Source organism: Panthera pardus, unplaced genomic scaffold (genome assembly GCF_024362965.1).
Source record: "Panthera pardus isolate Hobbes unplaced genomic scaffold, ASM2436296v1 HiC_scaffold_10, whole genome shotgun sequence".
NCBI classification, from domain to species: Eukaryota; Metazoa; Chordata; class Mammalia; order Carnivora; family Felidae; genus Panthera; species Panthera pardus.
In genome coordinates this window covers 32,267,615-32,288,355 of record NW_026526655.1, presented here as the reverse complement: position 1 = coordinate 32,288,355, position 20,741 = coordinate 32,267,615, and the positions used below count along the sequence as shown (strand labels likewise).

General features: G+C 36.3%; 1 protein-coding gene across 1 annotated transcript in view; it reads right to left on the bottom strand.

Moving 5' to 3' along the window:
* RAPH1 (Ras association (RalGDS/AF-6) and pleckstrin homology domains 1) overlaps nt 1-20,741 on the bottom strand; it is a 106,185-nt gene that overhangs the window by 64,332 nt on the left and 21,112 nt on the right. The window contains 1 exon segment of the mRNA XM_019446295.2: nt 4,286-4,405. Within this exon segment, the coding sequence (XP_019301840.2) occupies nt 4,286-4,405 (120 nt within the window).

Below are 20,741 nucleotides of genomic sequence, written 5' to 3'. Positions count from 1 at the left end.
CTCTCTTTTTCTGGGATCCCTATAATGCAAATGTTGTTATGACTTCTTAGTGTCACTGAGTTCCCTAAGTCTATTTTCAATCCTGTATTATTATTTTTTTCTCTCTCCTGTTCTGCATGACTGCTTTCCATTATCTTGTCCTCCAGACTGCTAATCTGTTCTTCTGCTTCTAGTCTATTATTAATTCCATCTAGTGTATTTTTTTTTAATTTGAGAGTGTGTGTGTGTGTGCGCGCGCGCATATGAGTGGGGGAGGGACAGAGGGAGAAAGAATCTTAAGCAGGTTCCACACTCAGCCTGACGTGGGGCTTGATCTCATGACCATGAGATCGAGCTGAATTGAAATTAAGAGTAGGACACTTAACTGACTGAGCCACTCAGGTGCACCATCTACTGTATTTTTAATTTTTCTATCTTGCTGAAGATCTCATTGAGGTCCTCCATTGTTTTCTCAAGTCTAGTGAGCTGTCTCTATAACCATTACTTTAAATTCTCTATCAGACATATTATTTATCTCCATTTTGTTTAGCTCTCTGGCTGTGATTCTGTCCTGTTCTTTCATTTGAGACATATTCCTGTTTCCTCATTTTGTCTAACTCTCTGTGTCTGTTTCTACGTGTTAGGAAATTCAGCTATGTCTCCTGCTCTTGAAAGTATTGGTCTTACAGAGAAGAGGTTTTGTAGTGCTATCGTGGCTCACCTGCTTTTGCCTTCAGCCTAGTCATCTGCAATGGTTCTCTTTGCCTATTGTGGGTAGGGTTTGGTCCCTGGGTCATTAGTGGGCCATTATGGGGTCACCTTGGGCTTGACTTGAGTGAGACCAGGTGTTTGCTAGAGCTGTAATCACACCAAACTGCAGGGTTCTCTCCCTGTTATCCCCTGAAAAATTTTCACTGCTGGGCGGGACCTGCAGTCAGACTAGGCATCTGCCCCCAGTCCACTGCTGGGCCACTGCTGGGCCAAGTCCCAGGGCAGGAGTCACTTTGGAGTGGCACCAATCCCTGTTGGAGTTGCTTTCACCCTGCTAGGCTTGTGGTACCACTTTGGATGGGCTCTGGCCAAAAGCATTATTAGAGAGGGCAGGACCACAGGAGAACACAGGGCAGGGTGGTCAGTATTAGCAAGATTTGGGATTGTCTGCTCTGGCAGGGGACCTAATGCCACTGGAACAGACAGACCAGGTTGGAGGGAAGCAGGTCCACAGAAGTGTGGGGTGGAATGTGTGGTGTTAACAAGGTTTGCATAGGTCTGCTATGGGAAGAGACCCGGAGCTGAGGCATGGATAGAGGGTGCATGTCTGCAGAATGCTGGAGCAGGGCACACTGTTAGCAAGTTAGGTAATGAGGGTTGGCTCTGATCTGGTTCCTACAGGTGTCTGTGGGCTTATGCTAGGAGGGTGGTTTGGGAAATGGTGCCAGCTGGCTCCTTTACTCCTGGAGAAGTCCCCAATGATCCTTGCCCCTCCAGCACACACTCTGAGATTAATAAACAAATCCTCCTCTCCTTTACCCCAAGTGTTTTTCAAACTGTTGCTTCTATGCTCTATCTCAGTGGGGCTGTTTGTTGTGCTGCCTCTTCATGGGCAATTTCCTCTAGCCCTTCTGGGTCTCCCAGAGCCAAGCCCCCTGATTTTAAAGTTCTAAGTGTTAAGCTCCACTGATTATAAGAAGGGACATTCAGCCCCTCTGGTTTTCGAAGCCAAATGTATGAGGATATGTCTTCCTCATGCAGGGTCCCTCATGTGAGCATCTGCTTCTCTCCCCTCTCCACACCCAGGATGCCCCTCCCTCATGTCTCTGCCCTTCCTTCTCTCTTGGATGTGGCTTCTTCACTACATTTAGCTACGGAGAGTTTGTTCTGCCAGTCTTTAGGTCATTTTCTGGGTCATTTACACTGATGTGGGTGTCACCTAGTTGTATCTATCAGACCAAGTGAGCTTAGGATCTTCCTACTCCACCATCTTCCCCAGAAGTTCTAAGACCTAAGATCTCAACAGAGAGTGGCTACAACTTCAAACAACGACGGAATATCCTTTTTCTTCTCAAACTCTATTAAGAGGAGGACAAAATGTAATCCAGCTGTGATACTGCCTATAAGTCTAGAATTACACTGTACTTAAGGACAGTGTCTTGTAAGTTATCTTGCTAACTCTTTAAATGACACTTTTCCTCTCTAACCTTTCTACAATAAAGAATATAAGATGTTTACAACAGAGAAATTCAGGGGAAAGGTCAGTAGTTGGTGTCTATTTAAATAAATTTGCAAATATTAGGAATAGTCTTTTAAAACTTTAATTTCTATTTAAAATCAAATAGATTTCAAATACAAAAAGAATGCTGGATAGTCTTTTTGTAGAATCATGGAATTAGATTAGAATGGCGCCTTCTTTATTCACTTGTCTCAAGATAAAAGGAATCCATTCAGATAGTGTCCAACCAGTTTTTAAAGCTATCATATGAAGGATTTCTATAACCATTCACTGCCTTATTTCAAAGTTTCACAAAACTGTCAGGAAATTCTTTCAACCTCAAACCCAGTTCTTCTGCAATTTAAGTCCTAATGCTTCTCTCAGTGGAAATGAAAAGTAATAGGTAGATAATATTTTCTGTAAAAGAATTTGAATATAATTGAGGACATATTAAGAGTCCATCTATTTACCAGTTCAAATAAACAGATACTTGTTATAATTATCTGCTGTGCCCACAGTGCTGGGGGAACAAGGGAAATACTAAGAAATACTCCTTGACACCAAGAAATTGGTAGCCAAGTAGTATGGTTTTTAACTCTTTTGGGTGTTTGGGCAGGGTGGGGGGAAGTATCATGAGAATTTTGTAAAAGCTATGTATGACCCTTCTTCCAAGAAAAGGCAAATACACAAAAATTTTTACAAATGATTTTAGAGGATTCACCAACCACTTAGAAGTTAAACTCAATTTAATATAAAGTTGAAAATCCCATTAACATAGTATGTATGATACAGGTGCACAGATGACACTTTGTAGTAAATTAAAATAATGAAACAAAAACTTGAGGTTTAAGCCGCTAATAAAGTACATAAACCATTTTTTGAAAATTTCTAAAGGTTGAAAAGCAACTTGTTAGCAGTAAGCCACAGCATGCAATGGTTTTAATTTTGTCTCTAAAGACACATTTATACAATAAAAAACCAAAAACAACAAGAACAAAAAACAAAAAAAAAAACAACGGGGTGCCCAGTAGCTCAGTCAGTTAAGCATTTGACTTCCACTCAGGTCATGATCTCATGGTCCATGAGTTCACGCCCTGCGTCAGGCTCTGTGCTGACAACTCAGAGCCTGGAGCCTGCTTCGAATTCTGTGTCCCTCTCTCGCTGCCCCTCCCTCGTTCACACTCTGTTTCTCTCAAAAATAAATAAACATTAAAAAAAAATTTATAAAACAAAACAGTCACAGCATTGGGTTAGGAGCCAACTTTTTTGGTGAGTGGCTCTTTATATGGCAAGAAATTTAAAACACTGGGAAGAATACAAGTACCAAACCAGTAGAAATGCCATTTGCAGTGAAATAGCATGGAGTTACTATTCCACCTTTAAAAAAAAATGTTTTATTACCTATTTTTGAGAGAGAACGGGGTGAGGGGCAGAGAGAGAGGAGGAAAGGATCCCAAGCAGGCTTCGTGCTGTCAGCACAGAGCCCAATGTGGGTCTTAAACTTACCAACTGTGAGATCATGACCTGAGCTGAAACCAAGAGTTGGATGCTTAACCAAATGAGCTACCCAGGCACCCCACTATTCCACCTTTTTTAAACCCAAGATCCAATAAAACAAGATGAAAAAGCTTTGCCACTATTTTAAAATGCAGCCAGGAATGAAGTTTTGTCAGTATTCTAGAATTATGTAATAGAAAATACTTGCATATGAAGACATTACTTATGTTGTAAAATATATTCATATTTACTAAGTTATGTAATAAGATTTGCTAAAATTTAGACTTTTAGATTTTAGGTTTTAAAACTTTTTTAGCTAGCAATCTCAATTTACAAAAGAGATTTTAAGTAATCCCTCTAGATGAACAGAACTTCTGCAACAAGTATTTTTTTGTTTTTAGACTTCTTAAAATAACCACAGAAGATAACACTGTGTTCTAGAGTTAACATTCATTGACTTTTGAATGTTTTGTACATTTTCCCTTTGTACCAGTATTTAAAAATGAAACCTATATCCATATCCTTATGTCCACACAGTAAACTTTTAGCACACAGTGATGACTAAAATCATCGAATAATTTTTCAAGTATTATTTCTAACCTGAGTGAGTTTGTCTAGCTCCCCTAGCCAGGCTCCAAACATTTTGTCCAGGTCCTGATCTTCCTTATCACTGTCTTCTTCAGCACCATGGTCAATTTCTTCATCTGATAGCTGCTCCATCTGAAATACAGATATTTGGGTAGAAAGAAGAGTAACAGGCTGAACTTGAAAAATTATGCAGTATCTCTTGTGATATATATCGCAACTTTCTGGAGTTAAATCTTCAAAACTAGAGATCACATTACACAAAGGAACTAGAAATCATTAATGGAGACAGGACTGACAAGTGAATAGGAATGAGCACTTAAGTCTCAAATTTTTAGGAAATTGTGAAAAAGCAAAATGTATCAGATTATGACCAGAATCACAAGTTAACAGTAATTCTAAAATTGCAGAGCCCTCCCATTAATCAGAGGATTTTATGGTAGTACAGTTTTCTCCACTATCTGATCCTATAACACTTCAAACACCACAGAGAAACAATTTCAGAAGACTTCAATCCAGCAAGTTATTATCTCACTTATTCTGTAAAAATCTGTTTAGATGCAAATAAGTATGTATCCTGCAAAACTTCAGTCCAAAAATCACTTCAGAGAAAAGACAAAACAAAATATTTTATCTAGGTTAGTTTGTTGAATTAGTTCCTCCTCCTATATTCTTTCTATCTTATTTTCTCATTAGTTACTACAAGATTGAAGGAACCAGATTGAAATTTAAAAAACTTTAGAAAACTGGAATTGAAAACTTTAAATTCTTATACAAAGTTTCCTATATGTATGATTTTTCAAGTGTACTTTCATGAAAGAAGAGATATTTTCCTTCTCATTAATCATAGGATATCTGACATGGAACCTACACATTGTTTTGAGGAGGCAAAAAAGATTACACAAAACAAAGATCAATTACTGACCAGATACTTAAAGTTCTTAAAGTAATATTAATCTGATTATTATATTTCAATATAAAGGCTCTGAAAAATCTTTTAAACTTTCAGTACAGTTAACATACAGTGTTATATTTGTTTCAGGTGTACAACAGAGTGATTCAACAATTCCATATATTACCCAGTGCTCATCACAAGTACACTCCTTAATCCCCATTACCCATTTCACCCATCTCCCCACCTACCTCCCGATTCTGGTAACTTTCATTTTGTTCTCTACAGTTAACAGTCTGTTTCTTGGCTTGGCTCTCTCTCAGACATCTTTAGTAAAGATTACCTTTGCTTAAACCAACATATTCCAAATTAATTTGACCCCAAGTCCTTCACCTTCAACTTGGAGTAATACCTACTAACTTTCCCAGGGACACAATGAATATCATCATTTTATATTCCATACTCTTGACTCACATTTCTGAAACACTAATTTTGTCCCACTAATTATTAATTATTAATTAATTAATAATTATATATTATATTAATAATATATTAATAATATATATTAATATCATTATTAATATTAATTAAATTAATTTATATTAATTAATAATATTAATTAATTAAATTAATTTATATTAATTAATTAAAGTTAATATTAATATTAACTTGTGATATATAATATATTAATATTATATATAATATATTAATAATTATTAATAATTATTGTTCCACTAATAATTGCCAGTGGATCTAGGCAATATTTGGAATACTGCCTGTCAATTGGTTTAAACAATTCCTCAGAGATTAAAGATATCCTAATCTCAAATAAGAATTTGTACACATATTATACTTCCAAAGCAACAATCAACAAAATTGTGATCCTTAAAATGTGGTTGTATGCTATGTGAGGAATTTCATTGTCTAATGAAGTATCATGAAACTAAATTTTAAACCTTATTTTACTATATAAAATTTTGCAGAGTCAAATAATGCTGCAAAATCAAATTGAACTTAGTTCTAAGGATGTGGAAAATCAGATCATATCCCATTTAATCACTTAAGGAAAATAATTTTCTTAAGCTTAATACTACAAACGATCATAGCTTAGCAATATCTCTAATGTAAACTGATTAACTCTCATTTCTTAATTTCACTACCTTAAACATGTATAAATCAGGACATTCTTTTTTTCTTAAGTTTATTTATTTTGAAAGAGAGAGAGAGAGAGAGAGAGAGCAAGAGCGAGAGAGAATTCCAAGTAGGCTCTGCGTTGTCAGCACAGAGACCGAGGTAGGGCTTGAACTCATGATCCATGAGATCAAGACCTGAGCAGAGATCAAGAGTCAGATGCTTAAAGGACTGAGCCACCCTGGCGCCCTGCACACCACCCCCCCCCCCCACCAGGGCTTTCTGTCTTGACAAATGGAAAATACATCCACTAATTCCCCAATTCATACATTTGAGTCTTAAAGAAATTTGGTTTTTATAATTCACTTGTGTTAATAGTTCAAGGATTTTTATTCATTAATGAATTACAGATCTATCTCAACAGAAACCTGATATCATACTTAATCACTAAATATACCCAGAAAGACATAAAATGTTTGTACAAAGAAAAACCTGACGAGGTAATTTAATTACTCAAATAACAGTTGCTAGCTTGAGAACATCTAGGGGTAGTAATATCCAGTCTTCATAATGAAGATCAAAAAGCAACAAAACTGGAATTTAAAAGTCAACTTCCTCTTCCTTCCTAATCTTAAAATTAAATACACTGGAATAACCCAGAAGCTAAAATATTCTAGCAGGAATTCTGCTTTGAGATAATGATTATGCCTGCACTTCCCTTCTGAGCACACACTGTAATTGCCCATGAGGAAAATGCTATACTGGAAAAAAATAGGAATATAATTTTGCATATAATTTTGTAGAGCATATGTGAAATAGTTCAAAATGAATATAAGTATTTTAAATTATCACAGAACTAAACAGAACTATAGCCTCCACATCAAAGACTAGTGTGTTAATTTTGAGTTTTTTCCTATTAGTCAAACTCAATAATTATTCAGATTTATTAAATCTCTTTAAATATTTTCATTAATAGTTTTATCTGGATTACTACAGATTAAAGTAGAGGAAAATATGGCTAGGGAGCAATATGGAAATTATGAAGCAACTATTTGACTTTTACTATTTATGTAACTTTTGCCAATTTTTTCCATTCTTGAATTTCTGTCACTACATGGGTTATTCTATAAAAATTAACTTAAGACACTTATCCAGAGACTTTTCCAAAAAAAATTTAGGTCCTAAAATATTTCTTAACATATCTACACCCTAAAATACCATTCTCCATTCTCTAGAAGCTGAAGTTGATCTTTATTCTCCTACACCCAGAAATGGCATCATTTCTAATTATTACACACACCAAATAGCACCCCCCCCCAAAGTTCTCTTGGCTGTACTGTTAAAGTCAGCAAATCTGGTACAGAAATTCATTCCTTATTACATATTGATACCTGTCTCCAATTAGATCACAATTCTAAATCTGAATTTTCCCAACATAATGCCCCTACTGGAAATAACATCAGAAAATGCAAATAAAATAATACAACAGTCAACTGTCCCTCCAAAGACGAAAAAATTAAGGAAAAGAAAATAGAACTTACGACTCTTGTTTTTAAATTATAATGCATACTAGAACAAATACTATTAAGTTATCTTATGACTATTAGATTAGGTACTTTGGGGGTGAGGGGAATATTCACTTTAATTCCCTGCTCCATTACATCTGAGGGAAATTATGTTCTGAAAAAATAAATGTACCCTAACACAAACGAAAAGGTTTATTCCCCAAAGGGCAGACTTGCTGAATATAAAATAAAATCCATAGTCACTGGCAGATCAAGAAAACCCTGAGTAATCCTGGACTTCAGGGACCTCTGTGACCTCTCTTCCCACTCTACCCTCCAACCACACAGTCCTGCCTGCTATTCCTTGGAGCAGGAAGTGGGGGGAGGGTGTAGATTCTGTTTTGAAGATAGATTGAGAGATGTCTAGTAAATACCGAACTGGAAAAAGTGAGGAAGGGTTAGGAGTCAGGTAATGAGAAGGTTTAGTTGCCTGATTATTTCAAGATCATACGTTTATTAGAGAATAATCACAGATTGCAGGTAATAATGATTGAACTAATATTTTAAGCTAACTTACATTTATTTTTTTCATGTAGTAAAAACAAAAATAATGGGGGAATGATCCACTGTTGCTTATATGCAGGTTGGGTTTCATTTTACAGATAACAGTCAATAATTGTGCTTCAATTATTACAGGTTAAAACTTACATATAGCAAGCTCTACTACACACAACAAAACAATTCATTTAGTATTCCTTAGTAAGAAACAATATTATTTCCACTAAATTTTCTATGAAGTTAATTATTTAAACATATTTTCCCTGTTAGATTTCCTCTTGGGAGATATTTTGGTTTACTATTCAATTTTCTCACTGTGAGATAGAATGGTGATCTTTATCAAGAAGGCTGGGCTTAGAGTAGGATTTAAGAATTTGAATAAATATATTCCAGGTAGGACAAATTATAAAGAGCAAAGGAGAAAGCCTGTGTTTATAAAACTGTCATGACAATGACTCAAATAAAACAAGAGTTTGAAAAAGTGAGTTTTAAGAGGACTAAGGTCATATATATGACTTTGAAAGCCAAGTCTATTTTTCCCCCAGAAGGCAACCATATTTTCAAACACAGAAGCAAAGGGGTAGGGGGAGAAATGGTATTTTACTCAGAAATGGTATTTTAACTGTGTAAAAGTTATTAGGAAGGGGCTAATATTTAGAGGACTACTGTGAATATTATGTAGAGATAATTACACAAATGGAAATTGAAGTCCAAGTCATATGTTTAGAGAGTGGCAAGAAAAATACATGGTATTAAACAAAGGTGCCTTATTTATTACTGAAACTTTTGTCCCTTTAACAATTCAAAAATAATTGTTTTTTTGTAAAAAAAAAATATATATATATACATACGTATGTATGTATATATGTACTTAAAACCACATGAAAACTCCCAGAATGCAGCAGTACAAAGCTGCCACTACAGCATTTCTCCAGGTCTAACATGCTCAATGTTCCAAAGAGGCAAGAGAAGCTTTGATTTAATTTAATATTTGCTGTACACCTGCTGTGTGCTAGACACTGGGGGAAGAGAGATGGACATGATAGCCTCTGTCTTTAAGGAATGTATAATCTAGTAGGGGGCAGACAAGGAAACCAACAATGATAAAACACTGTGTTAAGTACTACAACAGGGGTATGTTATGTGACTATAGTTTAATTTAGTTTGAGGAGACTGGAAAGGGATGACGCTTCAGTCCAGACCTGAAGAATGAATGTGCAAGGCAGAGAAGGGGAAGAGTGTTTTAGACAGAGGGACCACGATGTGCAAGGGCATAAAGTTGTGACAAAGTAAGACATGTTGAGAATTCTAAGTGACTTAACATTTTTGGAGCATAAGATATGTGGTGCAGACCCACGGAAAATGGGGCTGGAAAGGAATTATCGGCAAAATTATAAGCCATACCAGAGTTTGGACTTGATGCTGATTGGCAATCTATTTCCAGTTGTCTCCTGATGACCTACATTAAAATTATCTGGGGTGCTTCTTGTAAAGTCCGTTTTAAGATGGTCTGTCTAATGTCTACTGAATACTAATTTCCAGGGTCCTAAGACATTTTGAGCAAGTCATCCCACATATTCTTTATGCCTACTAAAGTCTGACAACTGCACAGTGTGTTGTGTTATAATTATAACTGGGTGGATTTGCAAGACAAAAGTGATGCAGTTTCACACAATCACAATTTGGTTATAGGCAGAGCAACCTGGAATGAGTATTCTCAAAGCCCATAAATAATTTAGGCAATGAGAAGATCCCTTAATTAACATATCTCAATTACTCCTCCATTATACCACAGTTCCAAGCTTCTTCTGAGTTATTCATTGAGATAAAATTTTCATTTTTTATGACCAGTTATATTTCAGTAGCTCTATCACAAAAACAGTTTTTGAAAAACCTCCTATGCTGCTCTAATCTGATAAATAATTCCAAAGAAAAACAGGCACTAGATAAGCGAGGCTGTAAAAACTTCCAGGTTCAAGGAGTGCCCCCAACTGTGCAAGATACAACTCCTGCAAAATAAAAGCAGGAGGAAGGAAACGTAAATCAGACAAAAGAAACAATAAGAAAAAAACTCTGTTAAAATTAGCAAGGCACAAAAAGAGGAAGAGGACTCATCAAAAGCAGGAGGAAGCCACAGCAGAGAAGGAAGAGGAGAGAAACAGGACACAACATAATGTACATCAAGTGAGAACTGTGGGGAATGGAGGGCCATTAACTCCTCATGTGACTAGAGCATCCAGAGGTGTGCTTGATTCACTGCTTTCTTGATCTACAACTCCTCAACACAGAACCTTTAGTTCTGCTGTGAACTAAATGGTACCATTTGTAAACTGCCCAAATGGAAATTGGGAATTTAACAAACTAACTGAACTTACACAAGCTCTTCACAGAATCAAGACATTAAATACCATGTTGTATGTACAGCAACTTTTCCCTCTGGTTTTATCTTTTAATTTTGTATGGTCTTTTTTCCTTTTTTTAAGATACTGCTAAAAATTTTTATTTTTTTTAATGTTTATTTATTTTTGAGAGAGAGACAGAGAGAGAGAGAGAGAGAGAGACACAGAGTGCGCGTGGGGAAGGGGCAGACAGAGAGGGAGACACAATCTGAAGCAGGCTACAGGCTCTGAGCTGTCAGCACATGACATGGGACTCAAACTCATGGACCGCAAGATCATGACCTGAGCCAAAGTCGGACACTTAACCTACTAAGCCACCCAGGTACCCCAAAAGTTTTATTTTTTAAGTTATCAAGCGTGTAAATTTTTTTTTTTTAAGTTTATTTATTTGAGAGTAGGGGAGGGGCAGAGAGTAAGAATCCCAAACAGTCTCCGGACCGTCAGCACAGAGCCTGATGCAGGGCTGGAACCTGCAAACCATGAGACCATGACCTGAGCTGAAGTTGGACATTTAACTGACTGAGCCACCCAGGTGCCCCTCCTGGTGAATTCTTGCACTGTTCTGGTCAGTAAATTATTCACAACCCAAAAATCTCATAAATGTTTATGTACATTTTTAGTTTTTTATCATTCATTCTTTTCTGTAGTTATCACATTTAACATAGGTAGCTTAGTTTGGCATGAGAATACGACCCTTAATTGATTACTCCCAAAATTTCATTTTTCTTTTATTTATATATTTATGTTCCATATACATACTATGTTTTTTCCTGAGGATTCTTTTCCATTATGAGCCTATTCTTATATAAACATCACTTTATACTTTATTAATTTGTAAAGCAGATGAGTTTTTTCAAAAACTCAAAAGTTGCTTTTTATAAATCAATCACTGAAGTTTTCTCTGTTAGGGTTAGTGGCCTTCAACAGAAATGGCCCAAATTTTACCTAAGGTCCAATACTTCAAATACTTTGCCTACAAACAGCATTATGCCAAGTACTATGCAAGATACAAAGAAAGCAAAAAATACATTCCACTATTTCAAAGAACATTAATCCTAACTATGGGAGAGATGGTAAATACTGAAGTATCTTGATTAAAAAATTCTCTAAAAACGAAGTTCCTATTGTAGGCCTGTGCATGAATCAAATCTAAAGGAAGTTATGGTCTCCTAAGTGTTGAAAGGGATCAAGAAAGAAGCAAGGTACTTGTTATTCGAAGGCTTCATGGGAGCAACCTGAGAAAATTGGCCACCAGGAAACTTGCATGACACTTTGTCCTATGAGAGTAAGCTGACATCTGGATCTAAGTTTTGTAGTTTCCACATGGAACTAAACCTCCCAAATCAATAAGAGAGGTGTATTACTCTTGGTTGGCCAAGATGAATCCTTCCTTACCCAGAAGAGAGAACCACTAAGGGAGATGATTCACCCCTTATGCCTTCTCCTTTATTTATGTCTCAGTTTTTGACAACCCAAGATTTAACTAACACATCCTCTTCATTATCATGTACACTAACTCTAAGGTAACTAAAGATAATAAAAAGAAAAAAAAAACAGCATAAAACAAACAAGAAATTTTTTAATAGTTGATAGTGATTATAATGTCTAAGAAAACTATAAATCAAATCAAAGGCAATATGCTAATTTAATGTTTTATTTATAAAACACTTAAATGCACCCCTGGTAAAGGAATTCCTTTCACAAGATAATGAACCATATTCATTTCTTTATTTACATTGTATTTGTCATAATATTGGATACTGTTAATATACTAAACTCTAAACAGGAATACCTTATCTGAAGCGAAAAAAAAAATCTTAGCTCAATGGTCTCAAAGAAACCCCTAACATTCCTAATAAATAAGAAGTTCTAATGATCAATCTTATAATTACTAATTATATAGTACACCATAAACCATAATCTGAAATAACAGAATAAAAGCCCAATAAAACCAAAAAACAAGAACAAATAATAGTAATATTCTTTTGTTTATATTCCAGTTTTTGAAGTTCAAGAATTGTGAGAGAATAAATGTCTGTTGTTTTGAGGCACCCAGTGTGTGATGAGTTGTTACAGCAGCCTTAGGAGACACATACAGTCACTATACATATCAGTAGAAATGGGGCTTACATGACTGCTGACAGAGATGTTCATGTTGCTTATTCTGCTCCATACCTGGGACCATCCCTGCTACATACCAGTTATTTCTGGATACAGCTGATATTGTGCATACACTCTCCGACTTCAACGAGAGGGAGAGTGCTAGACAGTTTAGAAGCCATTTGGACAGGATGAATCATCACTATGTTTGAACTCAAAGTTTCAAACAGGTAAATATGGAATAGATAGAAATAAAGATAGACATATGTTTATGTGTGTTTGTAGGTATGTCCACACAAAGGGCCTAACAGCAATAACATCCCAGTAGCAATTAGAATACTTAGCATCCAGTTTTTGGTTTCTAAATACACACTCTACCCAAAAGTAACCAGGGGCCCTTGGATTAATGAGTCAAGAGTTGGGGCTGGAGGAAAAAACAAACAAACAAGATGAGAACCTAGAATATCTTCTGTGCCAGAAAGTGCTCAATAAAGATAGGGACATGTCTGTCATAAGGGCATAGAGGCCAGCCGGAAGGAGGTCCCTGGAGCAATATGGGACAATTTAAGCATTAAAATCAATTATGACAGGAAGAAGCTACATGGCCCATTAAATAAGAATCCATGAATCCATTCTGATATAAACAAACATATGGGAAAGAAAGCTCTTCTTCATAGAATGCCAATGAATTAATGTAGATGAAATGACAGATCACCATTTGTAACCATTATAGTAACAACTGATTCAGGTAAGAATGATCAATAGATACAAAAACTTATGGGTGAAGATTTGAGAAGACTATTTACATATTGTCAAAACTATCTCCCCACAAATTGCCTTAACCAAGTGATAAAAGTTAGCATCACTAATATTGAGGCAAATTAATATCATATACTTTCTCAGAAATAACACACTGAGAAAATATATTACCATTTTGTGGTGTTCCTGACAAAATGCATTACCCGAATCAAATTGTTAAGACATTTTACAAAATAACTGACCTAAAGTTGAAAAAATGTGAAGGTCAAGAACACAAAGAAAGCCTGAGGACATGTTCCAGATTAAAGGAAACCTAAAAAGACATGACAACTAAATGCAATGCTCAATCCTGGACGGGATCCCAGACCCTGAGAAAATACATAAATATAGGTATAAAGAACATTATTGGGACAATTGCTAAAATTTGACTACGGGCTGTGGATTAGATCACAGTATTGTATCAATGTTACATTTCCTGATTTTGATAACACTACTGCAGCTATGTAAGAATATCTTTGCCCTTAGGAAACACACTAAAGAATTTAGTCATAAATGTCTGCAACTTATTCTCAAATGGCTCAGAAAAAAAATGTATGTGTGTATGTATGTGTGTAAATATGTATAAAGGGAGAGAGAAATAATAATTAGGCAAAAAGTAAACTACAGGTGAATCTAGGTAAAGGGAATGTAGGAGTTGTTTGTATAAGTCGTCTTATAATAACTTTTCTGTAAGTTTCAAATTATATCAAAATAAATTTAGAAAGAGAGAGAAGAGGGGTGCCTGGGTGGCTCAGTCAGTTAAGTGTCTGACTTTGGCTCAGGTCATGGTCTCATGGTTTGTGAGTTTGAGCCCCGCATCAGGCTCTGTGCTGACAGCTCGGAGCCTGGAGTCTGCTTAGGACTCTGTGTCTCCCTCTCTCTCTCTCTCTCTGCCCTTCCCCCACTCATTCTCTCTCTCCCTCTCTCTCTGAAAAATAAACACTAAAAAAAATTATAAAAAAAAAAAGAAAAGAAAGAGAGAGGAAGGGAGGGAGGGAGGGGAGATAAAGAAAAGTCTGCCCTCAGGAAATTGTAGTTCAGTTAGGAAAACACAGGATGTCAACTAATACATCATGTAAAATTCAGAAATAAACTTAAAGGACAAAACCATATAAGCTGAAAAACATTTTTACTAAATAAAATAATGCAGCTTAAGGTCCCTGAAAAATAACTGCAAATTTCTCCAACACATGATTTTTATTACTGTATGCATTACCATTCCTAACCTGCATTTGCCTGGTTTACTCAGTTAACTTTTTTAGCTTATTTTGGTCATTATAAAATTAGTTTTACTTAATGCAAATAAAAGCTTACCACTTTAGAAAAATAATGCAAATAAAAGCTTACCACTTTAGAAAAATGCAAATAAAAGCTTACCACTTTAGAAAAATTTCTAAATAGAAAAATATCTATTTAGAAAAAATAGACAATTCTTTCACAGAAGCAAAGACAATCATTTCTAACCTTCGGATGAAAAATGAAGTAACTAGGGGTGCGTGGGTGGCTCAGTCGATTAAGCATCTAACTCTTGATTTTGGCCCAGGTCATGATCTCACAGTTGTGAAATCAAACCCCGCATTGGGCTCTGCACTGACAGCACAGAACCTGCTTGGATTCTCTCTCTCCCTCTCTCTCCCTCTGCCCCTTCTCTGCCCATGCATGTGCTCTCACTCAAAATGAATAAACTTTAGAAAAATTGGTTGGGGTGCCTGGGTGGCTCAGTCTGTTGGGCATCTGACTTTGGCTCGGGTCATGATCTCACAACTTGTGAGTTCGAGCCCCATGTAGGGCTCTGTGCTGATAGCTCGGAGCCTGGAGCCTGCTTCGGATTCTGTTTCCCTCTCTCTGTCTGCCCCTCCTCCACTCATGCTCTGTCTCTCCTGTCTCAAAAATAAATAAACATTAAAAAATTAAAAAAAAAAAAAAGAAAAATTGGTTAATGTCATAGTATGTCAGGAATAAGTCAGAATTTGTTCTAAATCGAAGACTAATACACTTGACCCTTGAACACAGGTTGAACTGACCCCAGTTTTATGCAGATATTTAAGATAAATATGGTACAGTACTATAAATATATTTTTCTTCCTTGTGATTTTAATAACATTTTATTTTCTCTAGCTTACTTTATGGTAAGGATACAGTAAATAATACATATACAAAATATGTGTTAATAAAGTGTTTATATTGGTAATAAGGTTTCTAGTCAACAGTAGGCTATTAGTTTCAGGGGAGTCAAAAACTATACTTGGATTTTTGACTGCATGGGGGTCAGCACCCCTAGTCCCCACACTGTTCAAGGGTCAACTGTATTTAATCAAACAATAAGGCTTAAGCTAAATACAGACTTCAAGATGGTTTTTTAAGTTGCTTTGATATTAAAAATGTTGTTACTAAATGTGAGAACAAAGGGAGTGAAACACTTGTATCCTGCATTACTCATCAATATATTCCATGACCTCCTGCCTGACATCTAGAATAGTAAGTGCCAGAATTGACCAAATATCCCCTCTTCAACAAAGCTGTCTGCTTCATTTCATCTCCCTCATAAATGTAAAAATCCTAGGAAAGACATTTACAACACATTGCTGATAGTACATTCAATACAGTCCCTCATACAATCAGCCAATCCATCTAAATAAAAGTCACATCACTAAACTATAATTATCACAGAGCAATTCATCAGTGTCAGCACCAGGAGGCTCAACTATTTTTCTCAGCCTTTGCCCTCTTTCTTATTTTGATGACTACTATCTTGGTTCAGATCCATACTATACTGTCCTCACATTATTCTACCAACTTCCTAACTGACCTCTCTTTTTTAATCCATCACTGTCAGACTAATCTTCCTTAAAAACTTTTTTCATGCCATGATTCTGATCAAACACCCACAAGGGTTTCCCATGACATTCTGAATTAAGTAAAACTTTTCATCAAATGATTTCACACCCTCTCTGACATGGCCTCAACCGAAATTTTCAACCTTATTTTCTACCTTTCATACTCAGTATTCTCAAAAAACAAGCATGCTTTCTTAACATAGTCTGTGTTCATGTTTTCAACCTGACTGCAACCTCTCAATCTGTCAAAAAAAAAAAAAGGGGGAAAATACATTTCTTTCTCTCCCTAAAATCCCACTGAAGTGACAGTAAACAATTGCAAAAGGGAATAAACTCAAAGGTAATGAAGGCTAGAGATGGCAAAGGCATCCAAAGATCAGAGATTCTGGCAAATTTTTGGAAGACAAAAACAGGAAGATAAAGAAAGATGAACCAGAGCAGGAGCCCTCAAAGCAGGCATTTTTCACTCAACATTTATTCAACAAATATATATGAGCACACAGTGTGTGCCAAACACTGTTCTAGAAGCTCAGGTTATAGTTATAAATGTGACAAACAAGGGATCTGTTAACAGTGAACTTGGATTCTAGTTAAGGTAGAGAAATATTAAACAACAAAAACAAAAAAATAAGAGCCATGACAAGTATGGTGATAATTAGGTTACAATTATAGGGAAAGTGATGGGAGTAGCTTCTCTAGATTGGATACACAGAAAAGGCCTAATTAGTGATATTTAAACTAAGATATGAATGACAAAAAGATGTCAGACATGCACAAATCAGAGAGAAGAACATTCCAGGTACAGCATACAAATTTGGTGCGTCAGGAAACAGAAAGAAAGAATACTCTGATAGGAAGAGAGAGCCAGATCATTCAAGGATTTGTAAACCAAGAAACAGAAGTTTGGATTTTATTCTAAGAAAGCCCTCTCGAGGTCAATGACAAGTCATTCCTCACAAAAAGCTGCAGCAGAGGTGGGGACCATTTTTGGAGGTAGACAATAAAATGCGCAAAGGGATAGAGGTGGGAAAAAGGATGCTCAGCAGGACAAGAACCAGTATTCCCCACACTGGCAAACCTAGGGAAATTCTGGCACTTGCTTCTGGGTTAATGAAGCTAGAAAAAACAGCTCTCTCAAGCCTAGTAGCAAGCCTAGGTAACCAATATAAATGCCAGAAGCAACCAGATGTAAAACAATAGGGAGTGGGTGGTCCTAAGAACCAGAAGGCACAACCTCAGCTAAAAACATTCAAAGTTTTAAAAAGTTTATTCTAAGGGCACCTGAGTGGTTCAGTCATTAAGCGGCTGGCTCTTGATTCTGGCTCAGGTCATGACTTCATGGTTTGTGAAATCGAGCCCTGCATCAGGCTCTGTGCGCTGACAATGTGGAGCCTGCTTGGGATTCTCTCTCTCCCTCTCTCTGCTCCTCCCCTGCTTGCTCTCTCTCAAAATGAAAATAAACTTTAAAAAAAATAAAAAGTTTATTCTAGAATTTGATGAAGTTGTTTAACCTTGTAAAAACATTAAAACTCAATGAATTTTATACTTTAAAAAAGTTATATATGTGTATTATATCTCAATTTTTAAAACAAAAACTAAAAAAAATTTTAAGCACTGTGCTAAACAAAAAAGAGTTGGATGCTACTTTCTCTAAGACGCCCATAAACTTTGTACCTCTCTATGGCATTTACAGCAAATCAGCTTTATATTATGTGTACTTTGCCTTATCACCCTCCACACCCAACTAGGTTGCAGACTTCCGGAGAGAGATCATATGGTTCTCATTTGTCACCCCAGAGCCACTATCAAAGAAATATATTTTTTCTTCATCTGAATTTCAACTTTTTTCTGTTAAATATTTCTAATTTGATGGACTCCAAATAGAAGATGACATCTAATTTCAGAGGACTCAAAACTAAAGGTGCACTTCTTTAAAAAAGAAAAAAAAAAGTGGCTAATTTATCCAATTTTCTTTTTTTTTTTAATTTTTTAAAAATGTTTATTTATTTTTGAGACAGAGAGAGATAGAGCATGAACGGGGGAGGGTCAGAGAGAGGGAGACACAGAATCTGAAACAGGCTCCAGGCTCTGAGCTGTCAGCACAGAGCCCGACACGGGGCTCGAACTCACGGACCGTGAGATCATGACCTGAGCCAAAGTTGGCCGCTTAACCGACTGAGCCACCTAGGCGCCCCTATCCAATTTTCAATAAATACTAATTTTAAGGAACCAACACATTTATTTTTTATGTTTATTTATCTATTTTGAGAGAGACAGTGCATCCAAGCGAGAGCAGGGGAGGGACAGAGAGAAAGGAGAGAGAGAATCCCGAGCAGATTCTGCACTATCAGCACAGAGCCTAAAACAGGGCTTGATCTCACAAATCATGAGGTCATGACCTCAGTGGAAATCAAGAGTCAGACACTTAACCAACTGAGTCACCCAGGTGCCCCGGAACCAACACTTAATTTAAAATTAATATCGCTATCAACAGAAGAATGGTTTAAAAAAAAAAAAAAAACTGAAGAAAATTCTAAATGCACTTTAAGTTTTCACAAAATATTTTTATAATATTTCTATAAGGCTGTTTCTAGGGATATGATTTGATTCAAGAGCTATATTAATAATATGACTCTCCTGGGGCACCTGGGTGGCTCAGTAGGTTAAGTGTCCGACTCTTGATTTTGGCTCAGGCCACGATCCCACGGGTTCGTGAGATCGAGCCCTGTGTCTGGTTCTGCACTGACAGTGCAGAGCCTGCTTAAGATTCTCTCTTTCTCTCAAAATACATAAACAAAAATTTTTTTAAAAAATGACCCTCTTAACAAGTAACAAATGATAATAGTAAGGGTTCCTGCACATGACAGAAACCTAATTGAAATTAATTTTATAAACAAAGAATATAATCAAATTCAAAGTTTAAAGAAATTCGTCAGTACATTTATCACACTGTATCTCTTCTCTCAACTTCATCTCTATTTCTCTCCTTTCCAAGGTTTCATTCCAAAATTCTGTACTCCTATTCTGCAACCTGCTTTATATCTCCATTTCTTTCTTTTTTTTTTTCTTCCTCTTTATAAAGAGAGTGCACGCACACACACAAGTGGGAGAGAGGGGCAGAGGGAGAATCCTAAGCAGGTTCCATGCTCAGCATGGAGCCTGATGTGGGATTCAATCCCACAAACCTGGGATCATGACCTGAGCTAAAATTAAAGTTGGACAATCAGCCAACTGAGACACCCAGGCACCCCTGTATCTCCATTTCTTTAGATTCTCTCTTCTCATTCTGTCCCATCAATATTTTTCTCTCCATATCCCTGAAAGAAGCTACTCCCAATTCCTAAATTTCACAAATCACTAAAATAGATTTTTAGAATTAGCCAGAACACTGAATTCATACAACTGCTAAAATAGATTTTTAGAATTAGCCAGAACTCTAAATAAAAACTCAAGATTGGGGAGAAATCACTTTACTAGTAAATCCCACATATAGTAGTAGTTCTTCTTCCATCTTTGCATATCAGTATTTTATTCTGGCGGGAGTCACAAATCCAACCAGAGATGGCTCATTATTCCTGACATTAACCAGCCACAAATGGAAATAGGTAATATTTAATGGCCAAGAATTGCTTTGGGTGAAAAGATAGGGCAAATAGTTACCGAAATTTTCATTAAGAATTTGCAAAGGTGTCAAACAGCAAATGCTAAAACATCCTTTAAAATTTTTAACACAAATTCTGGTTAACAAGAAAACTCAAGTAGGTAAATATTTCATTTTTATGACCTAAGTCTGAATTAGTAAGGAGAGAACCTTCATTATCTTATACTAGTGAAAGGGTCTATTTAAAGAAAGTCTGCAAGATATTCCTAGCCTAAGTCATCTAAGACTAAATAAGGACTCAAGAGAGACTGGAAATTCTTATTCTGCCACTTAACTAACTACAACTTCAGGCTAAATCATTTAAATCCTTAGGTCTTATTTTCTTAATATGCAAAAGAAAAGATGGACTAGCAAATCCAAAAGTCTCACCCAATACCTCCCAACCAATTTTGGTTCTAATTTTTTAAATTTATTTACTTATTTTGAGAGAGAGACAGAGCCTGCATGAGTGGAGGAAGGGCAGAGAGAGGATAGAGAAAATCCCAAGAAGGCTCCATGCCCAGCGCAGAACCCAATGCTGGGCTCAATCCCATGACCACAAGATCATGACCTGAGCCAAAATCAAGAGTCCAATGCTTAACTGACTAAGC